Source organism: Cupressus sempervirens, chromosome 2 (assembly GCF_028749045.1).
Source record: "Cupressus sempervirens isolate cs-2001-9-10 chromosome 2, ASM2874904v1, whole genome shotgun sequence".
Taxonomy (NCBI): Eukaryota; Viridiplantae; Streptophyta; class Pinopsida; order Cupressales; family Cupressaceae; genus Cupressus; species Cupressus sempervirens.
The window spans coordinates 182,350,120-182,365,714 of NC_143119.1; the positions used below are offsets into that span (position 1 = coordinate 182,350,120).

The 15,595-nt window shown below is 33.2% G+C and overlaps 1 protein-coding gene across 1 annotated transcript; it reads right to left on the reverse strand.

Annotated features, from left to right (window-relative positions):
- Positions 1-239: 239 nt before the first annotated feature.
- LOC149571679 (basic leucine zipper 23-like) lies at positions 240-2,386 on the reverse strand. The gene has a single exon (XM_089813105.1). The coding sequence runs from the start codon at positions 1,458-1,460 to the stop codon at positions 603-605; it is 858 nt and encodes a 285-aa protein (XP_089669231.1). The 5' UTR covers positions 1,461-2,386; the 3' UTR covers positions 240-602.
- Between the last annotated feature and the right edge of the window lie 13,209 nt (positions 2,387-15,595).

Here is a 15,595-nt window from a genome sequence, read left to right on the forward strand (position 1 = left end):
TCACCAAGACAACAAAGAAGAAGAACAAAATACAGCAAACCAATATTTAGAGAACGACCAATACAATCCTAATTTGTCAGCATGAGGCATGCTTTTATAATTATTGTCAAATTATGTTATTAGCAAGGAATGATCTGCATTAACATATTTAAAGCATTGCAAGAATTAAAGGGAAAACGGAAAGGAATATAATAGGCTGAAATTGAACTCACTTTATCACATTGATCAGTACAATAGTGTAAGAAATTCATCAGTTTTTTATTAAGTCTTAGGCATTCTCATGAACACAAAGGCTAGCACCTTAGGCTGTGCAGGCTGTTCCAATTTTAAAATAGAATAAACGGAAACAGTCATCCGAAACAGATAAAAAACGTAAAAGCTCATAGAAGCGAGACAGCCAATAACTGACTGTTTGAGGTTTTTATCAATTATCACTCAGATTCTGAAGCTGTTTTCATAACTAATTACAGAAAATGAAATGAAACCCGAACATTATTGCTAATGTTTTTGCTTCCTGATGCATAACTGTCCCAAAAATAAGGGCAAAAAAGATCTGCCAAGCAAGAAACTCCAAGGCTTGAGGATTACAGGATGTACAGCAATCACTGAGCAGAAAATGTACCTTTCTTCTGTTTTCCACATGAAGTCATCACAGGTATCATCTTTGTCACAGCCCCTTCCGAACATGCAGAAAGTCCACTGGAGGTAACTCCCATATCATCCTTCAAACCTTGACAATTGGGCGCGGGAATCTGACCACACCCTCCATTCCAACACCCGTTGCTCCCATGTTCATTCTGCAAACCATCGTCACCTTCAGGTGCCAACATGGGAGCCGGGCAACTCACATCAGCGTTGCACCTGACATTGCAGGGATTGATTACATACCCCCCTGGCAATGGCTGCAAAAACTGAGTATCTACTGCTTTTTCCGTCCTCGTTGCTGGCTTCTGGTATGGATAAGACCCCAGTTCTCCATCAATTCGGCCCCTGAAATCAGCAAGCAAACACTTCAACCTCGCAATCTCAGCCTCCAGTACTCCCTGGCCTTGCAATCGCCTCATCAACTGCTGATTCAGAGCAGTCAAATGCACAACTTCCTCTTCCAAGGATGCTGTCCTGGCTTTCTTCTTTTCCCTGTATTTTCTGACAGCCTCCCTATTCCCCCCAGACCTCTTCTTTGCCTTCGAAGGACTGTCTTGCGTGCTGTCTGCCGATTTCTCCTCATCTGGAGCAGGGAGGATCTTTGTGTGTGTGTGAAAACATGTGTGGGTATGAGTATTATCTGGTCCGGGAGGGTTGCAGGTATGTGTGTGAGTGCATGCATGAGTGTCCCTTAGAATCTCCTCAAAAAACCTCTCCATTGAATTCCCACTATCAAGATCATCCACGGGAATATTGGTGCCCCCAAATATCTCCTGGTTCGAGAAATCCACCTCCCCGTCATCCATGCCAGCCATTCGTCAATCCCTCAGCCTAAAAAATAAAAACTTCCTAACAAAACAAAGATTTAGCAAGCAAGGATTTATCAAATACTCACTCAGTAGCCAAAAACTTTCTGCCCCTCAAAACCCCAATCTGAACTCTGAGGATCCAACATGATCCCATCAATTTTCACAAATTGTCCAACCCTTTACACAAAATCTTTCTAACAAAGCGACAAATTAAGCAACTCGGACCTATCAAACTCGACCGTAGGCAATTTCTAAGAGCGTTTTGCCAATCTTAGATAAAATCTCAGCCCCCCAAAACAAATAAAAAATCCTTACCCTAGATAGTGACTGCTAAGTTATACTTACTATAATTTGGGAATAATTTTCACTTTGGTAATTATGAAACAATTGTCTCAGCTAAAATAGTTCTATTAACCGCAGGATTCTGAAACTAAAAGCATAGATCCATTATCATGGAAACTGATAAGAAAACAATGCAACATAAATGAGAGCTCTCAAATGCGACATAGAAACCCTCTTATCGTATTCACGAACCAAAGCAAGCATCTGGCTCCAATTCCTTCGTCGAAAGCCTTTCAGGATGAAGAAAAATTTAAAACCCTGCTCTTTTTAGTTTTTCTTAACCCACAAAAAAGGAAAAACCAGACAACCCAAGAGTTGCCTTCTCATATCGATAGTTGCACAATAGCTTAGGCAGGTGCACCATAAGTAGAGTTCCCTGAATACTTCAGTGAATGTATACTTCACCACGTTTTCTGCTGCGTGATGATGATCCAGCGAAACTTGGAAAAATGGATGGCCCTCGATGGCCCTAGATATTTGTATGATATAACGAGATTCGAAACAACGTTAAAATCGTCATTTTAAGGCTGGCTGACGCATTACACATGGAAAAGTCAAATTTATGCTAGTGGCTCTTCCTATTAGTCAGTTCGACCACTTTCAATGCGGGGAAGATGCAATAAATATCATACAATACCGATCTCACGCATTTGCTGTAACCATTTTCTCCTTGCAATTATAATGCAAGTGAAATTTTACTTTAAAAGTTGACCTATATTAATTAAATCAATGTAGAGAAGATGGTGCTATAGAACAATTTGATTGAACACGTCATTGGACTGAAGTTTTTTTGACGGTTCAACTTGATCTGGGTAAAAGTAGATTCTCCAAAACATTGAACACATATTGAACATGGATGGATAAGTCATTGTTTTAGGAATTTGTTTACATTGATTTTCTCTTTCTATATATGAAATTAGTAATTGTATCTTGGGTGTAATAAGTATAGAAAGACATATGGAATTGGAATTGAATTAGAGAAAAGTATAGTTTATCTATTTATTTAAGTGTATTTTTTAATTTAATAACACTAATAAATTATCTATAGTAAAAGTATCTTATAACATGGATATTCTAAATGTGAACAATATTTAGTGATGTGACATATTAAAAATCTTAAGGGTTCGTTTGGTTTGTGGAATTTAAAAATCTTGGATTTCTACAAACCTTAGTTTAGCCAAATCAAGGTTTTGCAAATCTTCATTCCAATTTTTGGGACTTTACTTGAACCGTTTGTTTCGCTCAGAAGATGCATGTGAAGACACATTTTTATGTGTAAGCTTGGAGTTGAAGGCAAATTTCAAAAAGTAGTCCAATCTATTGTTTTTACACTCCCTAAAAAACATAACCAGGTTTTGATTTTCAAATCCTACTTGCTAGTAGGAAGTTGGAAACCCTAGTTTTGAGGCAAAATTGGAAGTCATGTATGCTGATTCCATTTTGCCAATTTTGAAAGAAACACAAAAAAATTCAAATCCAGATTTTGGAAAAGACAATTCCTGTCATCTTCTAGAAACCAAACAGACCCCAAGTGTTTGTAGAATTGGTAATTACAAAGAATTATAAAAATGGGCTAATTTTCTATCTATCCAATGTTAAATAAGTACCATTTTTCTAAATGAACAATGTTGGTAGAGTGGAGTCGCAACAAATAGCAAAAACTTGTAGAATTAAATGTAATGAGACCATCTCTAAGGGGGAAAAAAATGCATTACACTTATCAAATTCTCTATTTAATTCCAAAAGTAGAGTAATTTTAACAACATTTAGATGAAAAGTACTCAATGATCCATTTGTAAGATTATTATAAGACATTTTGGTTTTTTAGTTTTTTCTATTGAATAAGCATATCAATTATTTATATAATGTGTTGGTATTTACTATTTTTTTGTAATTACTATCCATTATCTCATGATCCTAAATGTGTCAGCGCGTTAATATTATGTCAATGAAAAGGAAACATTCAATAACATGAAAGGATGTTAAACATTATGTTCTTCTTACTGTGTGAAGTGTGCATGGATGCCACACAATCATGTATCCAATCCACAATTGTAAAAAGAGTTGTATTTCTTTGTCTCATTTTTCTTCTGGGTTTTATTCTTTTATTTGACAATGGGCCTATGAAGGTGGAACCCTCACAATAGTCATTGTAAGAGGAAGGATCTAAGTATTGGGAGCTCTAATTTTATTTTGTGTCTATTCATAATGGCCTCTAAGTTTATTGGCTCTATTTCTTGAGGTTTAGTTTTTCTTTTGGTCCAAGTTCCTAATTTTGTTCTGAGATGGGTCTCTCAATTGTGTCTTTCTATGTTTGTTACTTTTTACTTAAATTTTGATGTCCTTGCTTGGTTGCATGTCATTGGTTGTAAGCTATAACCTTTGACCTGTTGGGTCTTACGATCTAGTTGGTTACATTTGGCATTTAGTCTTTCTATAATATGGAATGTCTCTCATTATGACATGTAACTTCTACATTATTTCTTATTATATATTTTGAATGGATCTATTACTTTTCTCGTATATATATATATATATATATATATATATATATATATATATATATATATATTACAAAACTATATATTGTATATAAATCTTTATTATTTATAACAATATTAAGTACCATAAATATAATTATATAAAACTATAATATGCCAATTTATGTGGTTTAATAATAAAAATTAACTATTATGTATGATGATTTAGACCAACATATTCCAAACCTAGAGTTCTATCTCAATCCATACATTAACATTAGCCTAAACTTTACGTGATTAAACATAATAATTACATGATTAATCATGACAATTACATGATTAATCATAATAATAAAAACACCAACAATTTTTGAACCTAAACCAAGGATGTAAAAACAAATTTGTCTCTTAATCATTTAGACTAAAATATTAAGGTATTAGCTAAAGAGAAAACTAAAATGCAGTCCTTCTAAACATAGTTTTGACAAAAATAATAATACCAAGAAAATGTGAATAATTACACCATACATGTTTCCATATATGAAATGCACAAGCTCTAATTGATAATCAATGGTCGAAAGATGTTGAAAGTGGTTGACGATCATTGCACTAATTTGGATTGTTTGAGGTATTACTTGACTGGAATGGGTTGAGTTTAGGTTTTGTAATATCACTACAATTCAATTGTTGTACTTGGGGCACAACAATATGTTCAATTTTGCCATTACACTCGTCTATTTTTAGCCAAAAAGTGGCTGCTCTAGATAACCTACACAAAAAAAAAAAAAAAATCTTCCCTGAAAACTTTCAATAACCTAGAAATCGTATGCACTAGAAAATTTGTACACCATCCATCTATTTCTTTTTTATTAACAAAAAGTCTCATCCTCTATGTCGAGTCAAAAAAATATAAAAGATATTGTGTTCAGATTTTATATTAATCGTACATATGGACTATTTATTTTAGGTTAAATTCTTTAAGGAACACAAACTTAGCACCCTCATTTCTTACCATGTTCTTTTTATTTTTATAAATATAAAGTATGGACAATTAAAATTGGTTTAAGTTTTAACGTCAATAAAATATGTTTACAAAAATGGTGATCAATCTAATAGGAATGTTACAGACTCTGTGGCTCAAAATAATCAAGTTAGGAATTTTTTTTCGGGAAAGGAAATCTTTCAAAATTGTCAATTTGCATAAAAGATTAATAATGGTGGTTGATCCAACAAGAATGTTATAGACTCTGTGGCTCAAAAAAATCAAGTTGTGAATATTTTCCAGGGAAGGCCAGTCATTCAACTAGCAAAACCTTTCTTTATAAACCCTCATTTTTTAATCAAAGAGAAAATTTGGTAGGTGCATTAACAAAAGCCATTTGATTTTGTGGTGAGGATTCAGATGATTATAAGGGTAAGCAGGCTAACAATACAAGGTTTTGAAAGTCTACGTTTGAGATAGGTGAAAGATCTAGAACAACGGAAGCCAAGGTTCTCTCAAGACCGTTAGTGAAAAATGCCTTTAAATCTCTCTTCAAACCATCAGATGTGGGGAAAGGTTCCTGTGCACAAGAACAAAGTACCAAAAAGATAAAGGAGGTATGGAGAATGAAGAATACACAAAGAGAAGATAAAGGTGTTGTGCTTTCCAATCAGTTGCAATGGACATAGGGGAATAATGTCTTGACAAACAAGGATCCATCTACCAACATCATTAAAGGGTAGAAAGGGTAGTTGGAAGTCACATTGGTTAAGGTCTTTAGAAGAACATATCTTCTCTCACATAGAAGTGGCACAAATATGTATATGTCAAGGGGGAAATGTGAATTAGGGAAATAAAACCCAAAGTTCATAAAAAATCCCGCTTCCAGAACTCAAAGAGGGAGTTAAGGAGATTAATCCTCTCAATCCCAACTATAAGGTAACTAGATCAAGGAAGATTAGTGCCAGTCGAGTGATAAAGGAGCACTAATAGGGTTGGAGAAAGGATATAAGGGTCCTTAAAACCCTAATTGAGCAAGATCTATGAAGAGCAACTAAGTAGATGTATAATGTAGAGTTAAGATATATAAAGCAATAATAAAGTGTATTGAAATGAAAGAGGGGAAATGATATGCCTTGTGAAAAACATGAAAAACAGGTTATCAAACTACCTCTAAACGGGTTTATTCCTATAATTTAGTTGAAAATTGTTTGTTCAACAAGAAATCAAGAGTGACTTAGGTAAATCAAGGGCACATTGCCTCCCTTATTAGCCCATCAAGGCAAAACTCGATCTCTAGAGGTGAACTAAATCTTCAAGGGCAAATTGGATCATCAAGGGTGTAGTGCACCCCTAATGAAAATTGTGTGACACTAATTTTGACTTCACAATTTCAAAGAAAGCCAAAAAGGGTACTCTTCTCTACAACTCGTTCATCGATTTCATATCCACAACCTACAATAAAAAGGGTTTTTGTTGTTGATGGGTGGTTTTCCTCGGTCAAGCCCCAATTTAGGAATTGACCTTGAGTTGTAAAAATGTAAAGTAAATATATAAACTCATCTTACAATAGTAGGATCTCTCAAATCGAATGTAGTGTGCTCACTTGAACACCAATTGATTTGGATTAAGAAGATGAAGATAAATGAATGTAGAAGATGCAACGAAGGATCTTGAATGGATTGAAGGAGATCTTGAAGACTACTCCAATAATAGCTTGAATGCTTGAATCCTTGATTTTCAATGGAGGAATTGCTTGAAGAATTCTTAAAGGCTTGAGTACTTGAGTGTGAGTGCTTGATCATAGAATGGTTGGATGTCTTGATGTGATGTGAAAATGAAATGAGCAGGCTCTTTTTTATAAAGATCTCAAAATGGTCAATGCCTTGAACTTTAAAATGAGGTGAGAGTCATCTTAAAGTGGAGCAATAAATGCTTGACCATAATAAGATTCCTTGGGGGAGTAAATCAAGGATTATTAATTTGAATTAATGAAGGTCTACCCCAAATTATAAAATAAGAGGAGACACATAATATTAATTTATGGGGGAGTTAGAATATTATCTAAGATAGGACCAATTTTAAATAATAATTTAAATTAATTAATAAATGATGACACAATATCTAAGAAAAATAAAGGTCTAAACCATTTATATTAATTTTAAATTAATAAAAGGTCCAATGAGATGAAAGAAATTATTTAAATAGAGGATAAATAGAGGATAAATGCAAATAAATGATAGAATCGCAAATTAAAAATGTACTTTGGAATCTCGCATGGATAAAAAAGTCCTGCTAGATGGACATGCTCAGCCTTAACATGCTGACATTCCAAACATTAGGAAACATACTCTATCACATCTCACTTGTGCCCCCATCAAAAGTACATTGGTCTCAAATCAACCATCATTTTGTTTACCCCTAGGTGCCCTCAAAACGAAGTGTAATGCATCTCCTTAAGAATCACTTTCTGCAACCCTTCATGAGTAGGAACATATATCATGTTCTGGTATTTCAGTAAACCATCATCATCAAAAGAATATTCATCAAAGTGTGGATCAGATGACTTGGTATACAATGCTAATTTCACCCATTCACAATGAGTGGACCACCTGGGAGATACTGAAGAATGTACTCCCTCATGCGAATCCTAGAAGCAGAAATAACAGTGATGGTATTGTTGGTGTTTGAAAATGCTGGAGGGTTTTCAATTATCCCAATGAGAATATGACATATCTAGGGGCAGCTAACTCCCATTCTCAACATATCACTTCAAACATCGGGCCAACTATAAGGCTTGACCCTTCTTCTACTTCAGGCTCTGCTAAACCTAGGCAGGTGGACCTCAAATTCAATTGATACCGTACCAGTGCAAAACATATCCCTGAATCTATTTTCTACAAATAAAAACCCTTATATCTCCTAATGGCTTATGAAAAGACACAGATCTACAATAGCTAAATGCAAATCTATGAATCTCAGAAGCTAAGTGAGGACATTACATTTAAGTCCTTTAACATGAAAGGTGAAAACACTTTTGATTAATAATGTTGATTTCAACAAACCCTCAGATATGCAGCAGTAAGACTTAACGATCTTGCAATTGATCAGTGCCTTAACCATTGGGCAAATCCATAAATCACAAACATACATATGAATATTTGAGACATATGTGTATCTTCAGATATCTAATCTATCTATTCAACTTGTAAATAGACATCTATGTTCAATTTAAATCTCATTCTTACCTAATATCCTCCTCAATAAATCTATAACCCTGTTGATTTCTATGAAGCATTTACACAATTCCTTGAATTATCAGCATACAGCCTTAAGGGACTAAAACTATGACCTAGGCTCTTTGTTCAAAGGTCATAAAACATTACAACTCACTGAGAATGGAGACAAGATTCAACTGAAACTCAATCATTTGCTACTCTTTGTATTAATTTCTTTGAAACTTATACAGTCATATGCATGAAATGAAAAACATGATATAACCTAACAGATCTGGACCGTCTGTATATTCCTTCCTACTGCTATTCACATAAGAGAATTCTGATGAAAAATATGGTGTCTCAGTATTGGGAATACATCAAAATTGGAACTAGAATATGGTCTCACAGTAATGTACAAAATTTTCTCCCAAGAACTAGAACCTATACAATGAGAAAGAAAAGGAATGATATAGGAAGAAATAAATTCTCGGATCCGTTCTACAACTGACAAGTGTCCACTCAGAATTCCTTCCCAAGAAGATGAAAAAAACTCTTTCTACCCTCTCTCTTCAACTGCATATCAAATCCCATCATTTGGCCTCTACAAGGCAAAAATATCTGAGAAATTTGATCATGAAAAAATGTAACTAATTCTGATGTTAAAATGAATTCATGGGGTAAAAGTAACAAATCAGTTGAAAATGGCCTCAAAAATGCAAGATAATCTTTCCCCACTTATCTTTATCACATTTAGACTTAAAAAGATCTTCAAATATGCTCTTTAACAAACTCTAACGCTCAGTGATCAAATTTGCTTATTCTGCCACCAATGCCCCAAATTTTACAAATTGGTCTACCGTGCGAACCGGTGACGACCTGTGCAAAAATTGACTTCAAAATCGGACCCCCAGAATATCAATTTGAAAAACAGTCCCCCTGATATGAAACTCTAGCTTGCAACTTGGATAGTTTAAATTTTCAAAAAATTTAAAACCTTCTAAAGTTAAAACTTTAGATTTAAACCTTTTTGCAATTTAAACATATGCACGTATCATTCTTTTGAGAAAAATAATTTAAAAATTATTTTCTATACTCTTCAATTTTTTTTGGCCTGCCATACATTCTGGGTCAACCCATGTTTGACCAACTGCCATGTGGCAGTCTCACATTGGCTACTCAATTGCCACATCATCACTTACAAAGTATGCCCCGTCACTGACACGTCACCATGCTTTGTTGCTGCCACTCATTGCCACATGGTGCTCTGTTATTGGTTGAAATTCACATTGCCATGTCGGCGCTACAGGACCCACTGCCATGTGTCATTACCACATCAACCCTCGCTATGTCACCATGTTATCACGTGAGCAACTTCTCCTTGGCGAGATAGTGAGGACTGCAGGATGTGCCATGTAGCACGATCTCCTTCCTCTGTCTGCGATCTCGCCACATCAACTCCTGCTCAGAATTTGTACCACATGTCATTCACTGGTTCGCTAACCACAACTACACGTAGGAGCCACGGGCTTATTCAACTTTTTCCACATTTCAAAGTTTTTTGGCAATCTCGCTATGTCGCTAGCCAGATTTTCAAGATTTCTTGGCTAGCGAAGTAGCGAGTGTATGCACCCTAAAATGGTCACCTAGACTATGGGCCCCTATTATTCAATTTATCAATTTATCAAATTACCTGAATCGATGGTGTGTAATATTTTATTAAATCAATTTAAATCAATTTCCTTGATCAAATTCAATTATTCTATTTTTCTAAGGTTGATCATTTTATCCTAAGTCTTATTTAATTAAAAGAAAATCTCCTCTTTTAATTAAATAAAATAAGTCCCCATTTAATTAAAAGAAAACCTCTCTTTTAATTAAATTCATCCACATTTAATTAATTAAGAGAAAAACCCCTCTTTTGATTTAATTAAATATAAATGAAAATGCAAACTAATCTAAATGATAACAATGCTAAACAATGCAAGAAAGGAAATCCAATAACAATACAATACTAATCTATGAAAATAAATATGACTCTAAGATAATAGGCAAATGCAAGGATGAAACCTCATGATAGAAGCCATGGATGCAAGAGAGAATAAGACAAGAAGATAGAAGTTCACCACAAAAAGCTTTGATGCTCAAACTCCTTCTTCAAAAATCGCTCTCCAAACCTGTAGCATCACAATAGTGTAATTGTGGATGAATTGTGAATGAATTGTGGATGAATTGTGGATGGATCGTGGATGTCCAAAATGAGGAGAGGGGTCTCCCTTATAAAGGAAAATATGGAGGTGAGAGGCTTCTCACAGCCAATATGGGATAATAGAGTTTGACCCATGTGAGACAAAATTCCACCAATGAGAAAAGAGGACTGTTTGAGAAGAAAGTGGAAAGCGGAAAAAGAGGACTCCCACTTAGAAATATGTGCATTTAAGTGTAGATAAAATAATAATAAAAAGATTTATTTTATTTTATTTTATTTCCTTTTTCAAGTGGGTTTAATTTGTTTAATTAAAAGGGAGCAAGTTTTTTAAATTAAATAGGAAATATTTAATTAAATTAAAAGAGGGGTTTTTCTCTTAATTAATTAAATGTGGATGAATTTAATTAAAAGAGAGATTTTCTTTTAATTAAATGGGGACTTATTTTATTTAATTAAAAGATCAGATTTTCTTTTAATTAAATAAGACTTAGGATAAAATGATCAACCTTAGAAAAATAGAATAATTGAATTTGATCAAGGAAATTGATTTAAATTGATTTAATTAAATATTACACACCATTGATTCAGGTAATTTGATAAATTGAATAATGGGGGCCCATAGTCTAGGTGACCATTTTAGGGTGCATACATTTGCCCCTCTTTGACTAATGTGTGATCAATTTGGGAACACATGTAGTCAAATAAAAAAATTGAAGTGTGAGTTCGATTTGGGATCACAAAACAACCCAGATGTGTGGTTGAATCGGGAACACATCAGGACAAAGAATACAAATAAATTTTGACTTGAAAAAGTCAATAATAAAATTGATAAAAATGAATCAAGGATTGAATTTGATAATTATTGCCCCCTCGTGATTGAAATCGAAATGAGATAGAGGAGAAACAACAAATTGATAAATTTGATCAAATCGAACAAAAGATAAGGTTCTTGATGTAAGATGAAAGATATAAGAATCAAAGAACCAAGGTAGATCATTAAGCATGAAATATTATGCCCCAAAGGTGATTTAGAAGAAAAAAAGTGGGGAAAAAGAAAATGGAAGATAGTGTAACGCCCCGCCAAGGGATCCAAAAGAATTAACCTAAAGTTTCACTAAGTTTGCTAAACCTTTTTTTTTTTTTTTAAGTAAGAAAATATAACATACACATCAAACACATAGTAGCGGAAGCAATAACATGTAATCATCGACAAACATACATTGCAAGTTACATTTCTTAAAGATCCCAAGACGTTGAGTCACATTTAAATTTAATTAATTCTAAGTCTAACAAATATCACATAAATATGAAAGAATAATCAGAAGTCCCATGTCCATATTATACATTTGTTCTGAATGCCTCTTGGCAAATTAATTCGGAATGCTCAATCATCCACTGTACAAGTCACAGGGTATGAAAGGCTTAAAAGAATATACATATGTAAAGATCAAGATACAACATCCTCAAATCCATGATACAAAGTAAAGTAAAATATATGAAACTATTCACCATACATGATACATCCATAATGATAAAACATCTATCATAAAATCTAACCATCCATCATAATAATCCAAGAACATAGTGAAGGTAAATGCCAATCACGAAATCTTCAGCCACGGTGACCACGGAACGGATCTCAATGGTAAGAGTAAAAGCACTACCACCCGACCGCGTGGAACCTAAATGGTCCACTCCCACCGCGCTGAGGAGATAGTCTCAAGTCCCAAATAGGATAACAAAACCTATAATCATAAATACTCTCTAAGTCCAGGAAATCCTATAAGTATGCTAACTCAAGGGTTCCTAAAAAGATCGACATCTAAATCCCAAAGGTACCACAAGACACGTAGGAAACCTAATATGCAAGCAAGAAAGTGTCATCGCAAAAGTCATGTAGAAGTTACCCGAGCAATCCTGGGTCCCTACTGATCCTGCGGCCACTAGTATCCTCTCGTACTGACGAGGCCTACTATGGAATGCGAGGTCGTAACCAAGCGTCCTCTCTACCCCATCCTAGCCTGTACTAGCACTCAAGGCATGGGAGATAACATACAATTATCTTGTTAGGTTCATTTTCTCTCATTTAGTGTAAATATTTTTACTTATTAAAAATGACTTACAATGGGTTTCTCAAGGCAGCCTCTTAGGGCTCCGACCCCCATTGCAAGCCACTTCCCGACTCTACACATAGATAACCTACCCTAGCTCATGAACTCATAAATCAAAGAATCATAATAAAACCACCTCAGTCCTATACAAGCAACTGAAAAACATCATAAAAGATAATCCACAAAATTACATTAGTTCTTCATGAGCAACAGATAATATCAAATAGTAATCATATGATCACAACAGTTCTCTATTAGCAATTGAAGGCATCAATGATAAGTCACCAAATCCAATGGTTCTCCAATGAGCAACCAGAAAGTAATACAAGTATAACTGATCGAGACTCAGAAATGGTTATCAAATATAACTGATCGAGACTCAAAAATGGTTAAGTTAGGTATCTCAAATACATACACCTCAGCTTCACACAAGGAAACTGGAAAGCAATAACAAACAATAAACACAATCATGTCATAGAGCACTTCATCACATTACCATGGTCGGGTTAAGAAAGATCGAGACCAAATCATCATGACATCACATTCACAACCCCGAGCCTTTGGTAACAACCTAAACTGGTCAACGCTAAACCAACCCCAAAACATTCAAAGCACAAGACAACATCAAAGTCTCAGAGATTGGATCTGAAAGTATATTATTTGAGTTAAGGTAAGGTTTATGTTTCAGTTTAATGTCGAATTTCAAGTAACAAAGTTTTCATATCTACCCCTTTACGATTAACCCATTTCCATAATAATTTCCATTAAGTCAATCTTCCAAATCTACTATTTAATCAGATAATATTCATTATTAATTAACTTTAATTAAACTAATTTTAATTACATTAATCAATAATCATTTAATCTAATTACTTATTTTAATCTAACCATTAATTGTTAATTTATTAATATTTAACCAAAATTATTAATAAATTAATATTTACAAACTATGTTAAATGCATTATTATTTAATTATAAAATATTAATAAAAATTAAAATCTTTATTAATTAAAAACATATATATTAAAAATTTATTAATTAAAATTTTTATATAATAATAAAATTTGTTTTTATAAATTATAAAAATTATATATATAAAAAAAAAAAACAAAAAACAAGTTTAAGCATATGTTTATAGCCCGTCGGCTGAGGAGACCACTGCGGTCGCAGGGCCTGCGGCGGTAGGTACTCTGTACCTGCTGTCGCAGTACCTGCGATGCAGGTACTGTCGGCCCACCGACCGTCGGGGTGGGCATGGGATAATTCCCTCCCCCCCACTAATAACATATGAATAAATTTATAATTTTTTTTTTCTTTTTGTTTTATATATAATATTTTATATTTTTAAAACAAAAGAATACCATTTCGTTATTAATAAGATTTTTATTAATAAACAAATTAATTAAGAATATATATATATAAATTTATAAATATATATAAAATTAATTTCTTTTAATATATATATATATATATAAATAAATAAATAAAAGCATTGAAAAATTGGTTCCCTTCTTTAAATTGATATAGAAAATATAGTCAACCAATCGAACTTCTAATTTAGAATTTCGGTATTAAATTCAACCCTTCCCATTTAAATCTTATGTATACAGAAGTTTATTGACAAGCATCTGATAAATTCCAATATCGTAATGTTTTAACATTCATCACAGAGAATTCCAGATTTACAAACCCCAGACACGAAGAAGACAGGAAAGGATATTTGCGTAATAAATCGATAATCGAAAACACAAGACCCTACCTGATCCTGATGCTATTATGCAATCTCTAGAAACTGTAAAAGAATTCGCTCCTCTCAATAACCTTCCTCTGGAAAACTTTCTTGGTATCAGCTTTCTGAAATTCGCTTCCAAAAATTGTCTCCCCCAAAAATTCCCGTCCAACTTCGTATCTCTCAAAAATGAACCCCCAAAGTTGTGATAAGCAATTTCTCCTCAATTCGGGGCACTAATTGTGCGTTTACCCGAGAAGACTCTTTGCACAACTCAGTTAACTCCAAATTAACCTTTATTATCTTTTCTTATTCTTTTGCATTCAACTTTCATGCACATTAAGTTGAATTATTAAATAACTTTATTTAATATTCCACTTGACTTCTATTTTAAATTAATTTATTACTTTAATCTTATGTGCACTTTTAAGAAATTAAAATAACATTATTAATTTCTATAATTTAATCTTTTAATTTAATTCTCATATTTAAACTCATGCTTAGATCATGCGATCTAGAATTCTTAATAATTTAATATCTTTCAACTTTTAATTAATTTTAGAACTTAATTGATAACATATTTAATTAATTTAAATAACAATAATATTTAGCATTTATTTAAAAATGAACTCCAAATATATTATTATTAAATTAAATAAATATTATCCTGTTCTAAATTTATCTTTGAACTTTAATCTCCAAATTTAATTCTTTTATTTAATTAATTTCTCAATTAATTAAATATAAAGATATCATTAATAATTCTCTATTTAAATTAAATCATTTATTAATCTTTTTAATTAGACTTAATTAATAGAAAATACACCAAGGACTCATAAAGCAACATACGAAAACCCATCATAGAAAAATACATACCAAAACAAACAAAAGGGTTATAATCACGAAATTACATCATTTGATGCATTCGAAGGGTACTTAACTCAGATACTTGTCCTAATTATCAATTAGGACAATTGGCTAAAAGGGTTTAAGATTTGGACTTAAGAGTTTATCTCCCCTCTCTTACCATTGAGATAGTGCGATAGGGTACGCTCATCCTGACAATTCAGGGA

Excerpts from the sequence above, each read along its gene's own strand:
- LOC149571679 (XM_089813105.1), bottom strand. The coding sequence starts at position 1,460 with ATGGCTGGCATGGATGACGGGGAGGTGGATTTCTCGAACCAGGAGATA.